Here is a 12144-nt window from a genome sequence, read left to right as displayed (position 1 = left end):
GGCTGTTGATGATGTATGTGTACGCCAAGATCGTGAGAGAGGCGAGAAGACACCAGAAGAAGATCAGAGAGCCGACTACAATCACCAGTCTGTGATGGCGCCAAAACTTCCACGCCATTGCACACCTAATTTCCCTAGTTTTCACGTAACGCCGAGTGGTTTTGATATGTATCATGGCAGTATCTGTTATCAGTCTCTGCTTTTTCCAGTTCCTGTCTTTACCAGTATCTGCCTTTACCAGTCTCGGCATTTACCAGTAACTGATTTTACCAGTCTCTGATCTGTCTGTCTGTCTGTATGTCTGTCTGTCTGTCTGTCTGTCTGTATGTCTGTCTGTCTGTCTGTCTGTCTGTCTGTCTATCCATACGCAGAAATCATTCAATTCATTCCCAAAATGCTCACACACCCTTTAAGGTTCCGGCATCTACGTACATGTGTACATTTTGAAAACAACCGTACTACATGTTTTTTTTTGCATATTGAATTAAACCTTCCAAAAATGTTGAACACTATTTTCTAACCTTTTTGCTGATTTCCTGGAGAATAAATATGCCCTCTTTATTCTATGCCCCGTTATGGATATACAAAACAAGCGCACATGTACAACCTTACACACTGCGTTACATCTTCCTGTTAAAGGCCTACAGAACATCAATTACCGGAAACAACGACACTATAACATGACTCTCCGTGGCCCAATATTGCTTATTTCGTAAAACAGGCACACCTCCTGTCCGATGTTGCGTGCAATAACTACCTCTGTCCTCTCAGGCCACTACTCTTTACTTCGAGCTGGCCTTATACATAATTATTACAGTTGTTTCAAATATTAATGAGTGGACAACGTTTTCGATTACAAAATGTCTTAATCTTAAATGGTTATGCACATAAACATTTAAACAGTACAATAGTTGCATCATTTTTCTATCTGTTCAATAGTGTTCGAATATTCACTGGGATATAAGTACAAACTATATCATTTATGCCTATACATCGTGCATGTCTATGGCTTGAATCTGTTCATTGCAGCATACACAGGATAAAAAACTAAAACTAGAAACCTCTTTGTGTGTTAACATAAAAAAGGGATGAACAACACAGACCTTGGTCGATGCAAAGTTTACATCAATAACTCCGTCAAGCCAGACTATTTTGCCATAAAGAACTACGTCTTGTCTCTAACCGTGTTTCCATTTACAAGGCTTATACATTTGTATCTTGGAAAAGGTAGTGGACGTCATAAAATGATGTCTACGGCATGGTAAAATTTTAAAAAAACTGGTTCATGATCAAGTTTTATTCTCAACCTGAACTGTTGGGAGATTCAAAGAAGATACTACTTGTTCGGGTTATGTTATTAAGCAATACTTATAAACTACATCATAGCACTAAACTTGTTACCCCAATCATTTCAGTGAAACGAAGGCAATGTTTTTATAATCTAAATTTCTGGAAGTTTTATAGAATACAATCTTAGTACAAGGTATGTTATAACAGGTTTAGCATTACTTATAAACTGTTTATAAGCTATAAACATGTCTGTCCCGGTCCTAAACGAAAGCATTAGTCACAAAATGTTGCTACGCTTAATCATCACTTCCATGAAATGTGATTCCGGGTCGTCTGGCATTCATAAATGACTATATCAGAAAGCCTGTCAATATATGTCTTCTGTAAATATTTTACCCAATTTATGTCGCCTCTTAATGTAATATTGTCTATGCCAATTTTTCTGCGATTCGCAAGAGGACCCATGTTATCTGAATATATCACAAAGACTATACTTAACGTAAAAGAAAAGTTTCAGATATAAAGAGTCTGACACGCGCACAGTTGTCAGACTATAATAAGATATCTGATGGCGTTTACATACTGGGGATGCCAAAAAAGGTTTAAATTAAGCAGACGTTTACCGAAAATAGGCGCAAATTGCAATTTTGATTTCGTGCCCGAACCAATATGGAAGGTAAACTAACTATGAATTACTGCAGTTAACAATGTCAGAATATCTCGAAATGCCTGTATATCTGATATTAAGGGATTCCAAGATTTTCTGACTGCAGTAATTCATATCTTTTACGCAATATTCTTTAGGAGGGACCCATTTGATAAATCTGAAAAACATTTTATTTTAGGATAAATCTAACGAAATCTTTAAACGTCATTTGACACAAAAGCAGAATTTCGTTCCTACAAAAATACTGTGGTTTAAACAACAAAGATTCTTTACCGACTACAACGTATAATTGCCGGTGCCATTGATTTACTGAATAGGAAAAACCTTTACCATTTAAGTTAGTTTGATTGTCCATGCAATTAGAAAAACTGGTGTTTACGAGTATGTCTTCAATAAGATTACCGAATGAATTCTTATCTAATCATTCAAAAGATTCTGACAGAAAGAAACGCCATAGTTGCATTTAGTCATACAATGGTTTTATTAGGTGTGTATTCAGCTGTTCGTATGCGCTTTCGCTAGTATCGGAAGTTTTCTCCAAACACGAACTATTAGAATAATCATTTGTGATCTTATACGAAGATATGTGTTGAAGTATGTAACTTTCATTTATAAACTTTGTCATAAAGCTGTAAGGATTTCAGTCACAATTTATGGTGCGTCCAATGGTGTTGATACCCCCTCATTCCCGCATTTTATAAAAACACACAACAAAAATTAATTACTTATATACAACATGGCTATATGTATATCATTATAAGTATATAACATTGCCGCTCGCGTAATAAAGGTTCATCCCAACCCGAGCGTAGGATGTTTTGCGGAAAGTTTTTTTTTCTATTTTCTGTATTGCGAAATGAATTTGCGTATAGATATGTAATACTTTGTGTTTTTAATAGATATGATTCAAAATAAATAAATAGTCAAAGCGTTTTTTTAATAGTTCTGAGGAAAGTGCAGCATTATTTTTTGATTGCAGCGTGCAAGTTTTTTGGTGCCATTTGAAGCGAGAAATGACTTAGAATGTTTTGTGAATAGCACCCCAGGACTAAGCTTGGACATTATGTGAAAAATCGCGAAACATGCCTCTCAACTTCAATACGAAATGTCCTTAACCCGAAAAGTTCCTGCAATCTATAAATAAGGCGATGTTACCAAAGAAACTTGATTTCAGATAATAGATTAAAGGAAATAGACAGTTGACATGGCCATATATTGTGAGAGCGACAACAGAAATTGAAGTGAGTTCACCATTTTCTCACGGTTCTATAAGAATTCCAATACTTCGCATGTCAGTCATGATCATCCCAGGTTGATACCAGGTCAATGTCAATATAATGACAGAAAAAAAACGTGAGCCTATGCACACACAGGACGCGGACGTTTGGCATATAGTAGCTGCACAGAAAATAAATTATAGTTTCGATAAAAACAAGAATATGATATTAGACACCAAACATACATTAATCTGTGATTTCTTATGATACAACAATAAAGATGTATTGCGTATTGTTCAAATGAATAGAGTAACAATTAGTCGGCTGTTTTATGATGAAATAAAAACATTGAAATGTTTACTTCAAACGTACGAGTCTTTTGCGGCACTTTTAATGTCTTTAAACACAATATGTTATTAAACATACTAAAATCTTTAGAATACTCACAAGCGTTTCACAGTGTCAATTAAATCAAAGCACGTTATTGGCGTTGAGTCGGATATTTATGATATTTTATGATGAGTCCAATGGTTTTAATGTCCCCTCCTTCCCGTGTTTTATATTAAAAAAAATATAAGAAGAAATCGTTCTTGAGGAAAGTGCAGCATCATTTCTTGATTGCAGTGTGAAAAGTTTGTTTAGTGTCATTTAGAGCGACAAATGATTATTTGGATTTTAGATATTGCTTCAAAACAATCTTTCCAGGGACGAGGGAGGTAATTGCGTGATGACAACGGCAGTTCCATACGGGTACTTTTTTTATCTATGCCCGTTTGATTTTCCATAATATCTGATCTACATTATGTTCATTGATTAGATTAAAAAAAAACATAGTGTATGTACAAAACCCCTTATACTTTTATATTTATACTACTACTGAAAGGAAACTAACTAAAGTTAAATAAAACAACTAAGAATGTTTTGTGAATAGCGCCCCTGGAGTAGGCTTGGACATGATGTCAACATAGCGCAGTGAAACAGGTCGCAAAATGACTCCTAACGTCAATAAGACATGTCCGCACCCCGACAAGTCCCTGCAATCGATAAATAGGGCGATGTTTCCAAGAACACTTGATTTAAGAAAAATATATTACAGGAAATAGAATGTTAACGTAACCATTTATTGTGAGAGCGAAAACAAAAATTAAAGCGAGTTCACCATTTTCTCACGGTTTCTATGAGAATGCCATTAGACATCGGGTGTCAGTCATAATCATCCCAGGATGATGCCATGTTAATTCGAGGATAATGGCAGAAAAACGTAGTATGTTTCGGAAGGTTACGAACACAAGCGACGCGGACGTTTAGCATTAAACATACCTTTAACTGTAAAGTATGCTGCAGCTGCGAGTGAGATGTCAGAAAGATATTCGGAATAAATTACTTTATATATCACTTATGTAATAAGACGAACTTAAGAAAGGAGTAAATTTCTGTTTAAGAAATAAAACTTTTCTTAGACAAAACGCAAATGAAAATACTATTATTGTCACTTGAATTAGGTTTTCGATTATTGTTCGTATGTTAGGTTCTCGCATGCGTTTATGGCGGAGATATAATACAAGGAAAGGCCTTCAATATTAATATATAAGTGTGTCACTGCCTAAATTAAGGGCACACTTCTCTAAAGGTTTAAGACAATCGTAAGAATAAAAACAGAAACGCTCAGAAATGCTTCTGTGTTCGGTGTGCATGTATTGTGAAGTTACACCACAGATTTCTCGCTTGGTAAAGACTGTATCTCGTTACGTTAGCATTGTATAGTGAGGTTACAACCAAAATTTCTCGTGTGGTTAGCACCGTATCTCGCATGGTAAGCACTGTATCTCATATAGTAAGCGCTGTACCCCGTGTGATTAGCTTGTATCTCGTGTGGTGTTTAGTTAGCCCTGTATCTCGTTTGGTGTGTGGTTAGCCCTGTATCGCGTGTGGTGAGCTTGTATCTCGTGTATTGAGTGGTTAGCCCTGTATCTTGTGTGGTAAGCTTGTATCTCGTGTGGTGTTTAGTTAGCCCTGTATCTCGTGTGGTGTGTGGTTAGCCCTGTATCGCGTGTGGTGAGCTTGAATCTCGTATATTGAGTGGTAAGCCCTGTATCTTGTGTGGTTAGCTTGTATCTCGTGTGGTGTTTAGTTAGCCCTGTATCTCGTGTGGTGTGTGGTTAGCCCTGTATCGCGTGTGGTTGACCCTGTATCTCATGTGGTGTGTGGTTAGCCCTGTATCTTGTGTGGTGTGTGGTTAGCCCTGTATCTTGTGTGGTGTGTGGTTAGCCCTGTATCTCTTGTGGTATGTGGTTGACCCTGTATCTCGTGTGGTGTGTGGTTAGCCCTGTATCTTGTGTGGTTAGCCCTGTATCTCGTGTGGTTAGCTTGTATCTCGTGTGGTTACCTTGTATCACGTGTGGTTAGCCCTGTATCTCGTGTGGTTAGCTTGTATCACGTGTGGTGTGTGGTTAGCCCTGTATCTCGCGTGGTTAGCTTGTATCTCGTGCAGTGTGTGGTCAGCCCTGTATATCGTGTGGTTAGCCCTTATCTCGTGTGGTTAACCATCTATCTCGTATAGCAAGCGCTGTATCTCGTGGGGTTAGCTTGTATCTCGTGTGGTGTGTTGTTAGCCCTGTATCTCGTGTGGTGTGTGGTTAGCCCTGTTAAGTATGTGGTTAGCCCTGTATTTCGTGTGGTTAGCCCTGTAGCTCGTGTGGTGTGTGGTAAGCCCTGTATCTTGTGTGGTGTGAGGTTAGCCCTGTATCTCGTGTGGTTAGCTTGTATCTCATGTGGTGTGTGCTTAGCCCTGTATCTCGTGTTGTGTGTGGTTAGCCATATGTCTCGTGTGGTCAGCCCTGTATCTCGTGTGGTGTGTGATTAGCCCTGTATCTTGTGCGGTTAGCCCTGTATCTTGTGTGGTTAGCCCTGTATCTCGCATAGTTAGCGCTTTATCTCGTGTGGTCAAGACTGAATCCCGTGTGATGTGTGGTTAGCCCTGTATCTCGTGTGATGTGTGGTTAGCCCTTTATATCATGTGGTTAGCTCTGTATCTTGTGTGGTTAGCCCTGTATCTCGTCTGGTGTGTGGTAATCCCTGTACCGCGTGTGGTAAGCCCAGTATCTCGTGTGGTTAGCCGTGTATCTCGTGTGTTGTGTGGTAAGCCCTGTATCTCTAGTGGCGTGTGGTTAACCCTCTATCTCGTGGGGTGTGTGGTTAGCCCTGTATTTCGTGTGGTTAGCCCTGTATCTCGTGTGCTTAGCCCTGTATCACGCGCCCTGTTTCTCGTGTGGTTAGCTCTGTATCTGATGTGGTGTGTGGTTAGCCCTGTACCTCGTGTGGTTAGCCCTGTATCTCGTGTGGTTAGCCCTGTATCTCGTGTGGTTAGCCCTGTATCTCGTGTGGTTAGCCCTGTATCTCGTATAGTTAGCGCTGTTTCTCGTGTGGCTAACACTGTATCTTGTGTGTTAAGCACGGTAATTCGTGTGGTTCGTGTGTAGTTAACAATGTGTCGGGTGTTAACGCTGTATCTCGTGTGGTTTGCATGATATCTAACATTAACCGATCTTGAATCATCGTTTATCACCATGCATTTCAGAAATAAAAAAAAATGTCTCAAAACAAAAATAGATAAAAATGATAGCAAATTGCCAATCTACACCATACTGACATAACTTATCTAACCCCACCACGCCTCAAATATATGAACAACTTAGCGAGGTATTCAATGTTTATCTTTAAAACGACCCCTCTTCAAGCGAATCAGACTGATCTCTGACAGTGATGGATATTAGAATACCCATGTATCATGATTATTCTTTTTGAATCAACCTATATTGTGCCTTTTTAAAGCTGCATTCTCACAGATATTCCATTTTTACATTTATTTTTTATTTTTTGTCTTTGAACGAGCAAGATTTTGCGTAAATATCTGCAAACCAATGATAAAGGATTGCTGACAAAAGATCGGATTGCAGAGTTTCATACTTCCGTTCTAAAATTAATGTTTAATGGCTTAAAAATTGTAAAAATGGTATATCTGTGAGAGTGCAGCTTTAAGTAAAATATGATAGAAATATGTATTTTATCTTTTTTTGATATCGGGATATATAAGTCAAGTGTGATCTCAATATGTGGAGTAGTTGATGATGTGCACATTTAATTTAAATAAAACAAGTACAGCTGAAACACTATATCAAACCTTGCGGGTCATAAGTGTATCCATTAAACTTCTTAAGCCGTACACATTTAAAGATGCACTCTTTCTCCCAAGTAAGATTTACCACAATCAATACAAATGTTTAAATATTCCAAATAAATTGTACAAATGTCGAAAAACATGGTTCTTATAAAGGATACCGAGTTTAAATTAAACAAATTGTGCAGAAAGCACGGTATTTCTACCTTATGAGACGATAATAGATCACAGTATATATTTTAGCACTCACCAATCATTTAATATTTTTAGGCGTTCAGCTATTAAAAGCAAGTTCGCAATCGTGTATTCAGTAATTAAAGGTTCATCACTCAAAATTTATGTTTGTTATACATGTGTATGTATTGATTTTGAATAAGAGTGTCACTTTAAAACTAAACTTAGATGGCACTAACAACGTTATTAACTTTAACAAAGTTCTGAACAATCGGCCTATTCTTTTCGTAAGACTAACCCTAACCCTTATAGAGAAAACTTTAGAATGGTAAATCTTCACGTTTGGTTATTAACTCTTACTAAGGAAAATCTAAACAAAATCGGGTTTTCAAAATTAAAGTAAATATATCTGCTGTACCTTTTACATTATTAGATATACGAAATTATGCATCTCATGTTGATACTGGCGTTAGTCCCCAGGAAGACCAAATAACCGAGCTATAAAAGCAGAGGTAGGCTGGGTGGTAAAACATAACAGTCCCTTTTAAGAAATTTCACCTCGGGATTTGCGCTTATGACAGGAATTAGCCAACTCCAGATGTGGGGCATATTTGCCACTGAGGGGAACCTACCCATGTGGGCAATTGCCTAAATATGTACAAGTTTAACCCCGAAGGTAAATCTCGTCATATAAACGGAGCTTTAAGCTAGGTCTCATATCCGTAATATCAGTTATTCAACCCGCATTTAATTTATGAAACAGTTCATGCTATTTAATGTCCATATTTTGTTTGCTATATGTTTATCACCAGACATTTCGCTACCTGTAAAATAGAACTTAAAAACAAACCGAACTCATCCAATCCCCTTACTACCTTTAATCCTTTATGTACAAAACAGATAGTCAACATTTGTATTACACTTTAAGTATGTTTATACGTTGAGATCTAATTATACCTTATATAAATTCTTCAGATAACAGGAAAATGGGGTATGAAAAAGATGTACCTAATCAAACATTGCCTTTCACACAGGCTAGACGAAAATCTTATCTGCATTCATACTTTCACAAAACGTGTGCAGCCTTTACGCAAACATTATAAATTAAACGCACTTAATACAACCTGGTAAAACGGCTCATAAATAATTAAATTTGTGTGCGAATATTGGTCTCTAAAAGGTTCAGCGTGCTTGTCATTGACTCATTTCTAGTGTGTCTAACAATTGATCTGATCACCGAATGTTGTATTCTATTTTTTTTTAGATGAAATCAGAACCTGTGAAACTACATTTTTAAGTATTGTATTTTTTTCGTTAAATATGCATTTCTATACCATTCATTCGGCTATTAGTCGTGCAAAGCGCGGCAATGGTTCAGTAAAGTAAGCGTAAATAATAACTAAACAAGGGAATGATGGGAATCCATAATCACTAGCCAAGCGCGCATGATAACCCTCTAAATAAAACTACTTAATCACTAAACAGAAAATGTGATCGTTGTTTTCGTCACAGTCTTTCTAAATCATTGATTGAGAAACCGTTCGGCGATTCACTTGGCGGAGGCATACACACTAAATACACTCTAGTGGTTTGTATCATTGACAAAAAGGAAAATGAATGTATCAATTCAAGGGGTCCAACGAGTGTAGACCATTAGAATATTAACACATGGGTGCTGGAGGTGGTATTATATTATGACTGCCTGCGTATATCATGTAAACATTATGAAAGGAAACGAATTCAGTTATATTGGATAATCCGAACAGACTGCCAGACTATAGCCAGACTATTGCCAGACTATATGCCGACTGTAGCCAGATTGTAGCCAGACTATTGCCAGAATATAGCCAGACTGTTGTCAGACTATAGCCAGACTATATGCCGACTGTAGCCAGACTGTATCCAGACTATTGCCAGAATATAGCCAGACTGTTGTCAGACTATAGCCAGACTATATGCCGACTGTAGCCAGACTATTGCCAGAATATAGCCAGACTGTTGTCAGACTATAGCCAGACTATATGCCGACTGTAGCCAGATTGTAGCCAGACTATTGGCAGAATATAGCCTGACTGTTGCCAGACTATAGCCAGACTATATGCCGACTGTAGCAAGACTCTAGTTAGAATTTAGCCAGATTGTAGCCAGACTATACGCCGACTGTAGCCAGACTGTTGTCAGTCTATAACCAGAATATAGCAATACTGTAGCTAGCCAGACTGTAGCTGACTGTAGCTCAACTATAGCAAGGCTGTTGCCAGACAATAGCCAGAATATATGCCGACTGTAACCAGATTGTATCATGACTGTTGCCAGACTATAGCAAGACTGTCGCCAGACTATAACCAGGGTCTAGACAAACTGAAGTCAGACTATAGACATAATGTAGCTTTATGAATGAATTCCTAATTTGATACAAAAACACGCATGTCAAAATACAGGTGTTATACAATGGCAAATATCATGTGTGAAATCGGAGATCAAGTCAAAGTTAATAATAAAATACCCCGTATCATATTTTAATGTGTCCACTTCATAAGATATTTTGATCATTATAAAATATTTGTCAAAGATAATTATCAATATCTAAATTGATCTGTGACAAACACATAGTTTGTCATACACTCTATTGCTTTATATCATAATCTAAGTAAATTCTTCAAATATTTTCCTCAAACAATTTCAAACACTTCAAAAGGTTATGATAAAATATAATTAATTGATTCAATAGCAATATTCTCTACAGCACGCGAACATTAATCTTCTTTGTAACTATTCGATAACATGAAATATTCATGTTTCGCTTAAGCGTTAATTCTGTGATCAATGTTCTCATGTTTGCGCACAATATCATTGATCAGATGCAATATGCGTTTTGAATAATGCATACATTCGGACAACAATAAACGAATCACACTGTCTGGACTGAACCGTACCTGACGTGTTGATGTATTTAAGTGCACGTAGTGTAATCGTGCGACATTGCGATAATTTAAACTAGTTCTCTTTGTTTGAAGTGGACACCCACCGATATCAAACGTTCGACATTCCATTATCATCAAATCACTTCCATTTATTGGTTGATTAAGATGCACATTCAATAGTGATAAACAAAACTGATTCTTTTTTAAATGCATTCTATATGTTTGTCGAACGGTTTAACATTCATGTTATAAATATATCATTTAAAATGGAAATGTTTAGAACACAGCTTTCAGGGTATATAAAATACATAAATACAAAAGATTCACTGATTATCTTGATAAACAAAATTATCTACAAGTGCACCAAATTATTTATGTCAAAAACATTATCCTACTTTATAGTTGTTTATCAATATGGGTGTTTTAAACTGGGCATGTTCATGTTGTGTTAGGACAGTGCCCCTCAGGGATATGAGGCAGCGCAATATGCAGGCCGAATAACAGCAATTCAGCACGTAAAAATGAATGAATGCTACAATACAAATTTAAACGTAAATGCTCATTAATACTTTCAATTAAAACTTTAGTATAGCAATTTAGAATGTTCTGAACACGCTGCTCGTTTTCTTATAATCCTATATTCACGGTCATACCATCAAGCCACCATCGATATCAACATGAAAACCTTACCTTGCACAGCAGCATCCACCCTCCGCAAGAAATAGAGGGAAAGCGCTACAACCGGGGGATGCAGAGAGAACGTGTCCGTGGCGGAGTTATACTCCAGAAAGAATATCCGAGTGTCGCCCTTCTTGACGTCACTGTTGCACGCGGTCGCTCCCAGCCCGAAGCCCCGCACCGTTAGCACGCGCTTGCTGTTTTCTCTCCTCGGATTTGAGCCAGTGTCATGTCGAATTGGATTAAATCCTTTTAGAATAATAGTGTTTCCTTTAAATACCCGGATTATCCTTATATCAGCGGTATATCCTTCCGAGCTTGACACGGCAGGAAGAACCTTTTCCACGTGCGCCGACACCGCAATGGAAGCGCGGTTCTCGTGCGCTTCTAAAGAATCTATGCCACAATCTGCCCGCACATACTGCACTTCCAAGAATAAATAAATGACTAGAACAAACACACATAAAACAAGTTTACGTTGAAATAGATGACAAAGATCCATTTTGAATAACTACGGGAACACATCAACTACATTGCCGCCCATTCTTTGACGAAGCGGCGCCAGGATCGTCCCTCGTAGAGAGATCACTCACAACTTCAAATTGAAAGCAAATCACACCTCAGATAAACATCCAACAGCGAGGATGATATTAAAGTACACAAACACAAAGTAATCACTGTCAAACTTGATTAACAAATAAAATTATCTGCCAAAGTGCGCCTAATTATTTATGATCATACCCTCAAACTATATGAGCCCTAATAAAGTATGAAATATAATGATACTGCTTAAGTATGGTTCAACTATGAAATGATTACTTTTTCACATTGGGGTTTGTTTAAGGCTAAAGTGAACTGGATTTTAATATCCGTCAAATCGAAAGTATTTACGGGTTGTATCAATTGAGAAATGAATATTAGGGTTGGTTAAATCTTTTGATGTTTACCTAATATTGAGCAAACATAGCTGCACTGTAATCTTATCTACATCAGGACAAAACAGACGGGTCATGTTAG

The 12144-nt window shown here is 37.5% G+C and overlaps 1 protein-coding gene across 2 annotated transcripts in view; it reads right to left on the bottom strand.

The window, feature by feature from the left end:
* LOC128246843 (agrin-like) overlaps positions 1-11903 on the bottom strand; it is a 161806-nt gene extending 149903 nt beyond the window's left edge. For both annotated transcript variants that reach the window (XM_052965328.1, XM_052965329.1), the window contains exon 1: positions 11140-11903. In XM_052965328.1, the coding sequence (XP_052821288.1) occupies positions 11140-11629 (490 nt within the window). In that variant the 5' untranslated portion in view covers positions 11630-11903. The remainder of the gene's footprint in view (positions 1-11139) is intronic.
* Between the last annotated feature and the right edge of the window lie 241 nt (positions 11904-12144).

This window comes from Mya arenaria, chromosome 9 (genome assembly GCF_026914265.1).
Source record: "Mya arenaria isolate MELC-2E11 chromosome 9, ASM2691426v1".
Taxonomy (NCBI): Eukaryota; Metazoa; Mollusca; class Bivalvia; order Myida; family Myidae; genus Mya; species Mya arenaria.
Note: the sequence above shows the minus strand (reverse complement) of the source record. Positions and strands in the feature narration are given on the sequence as shown.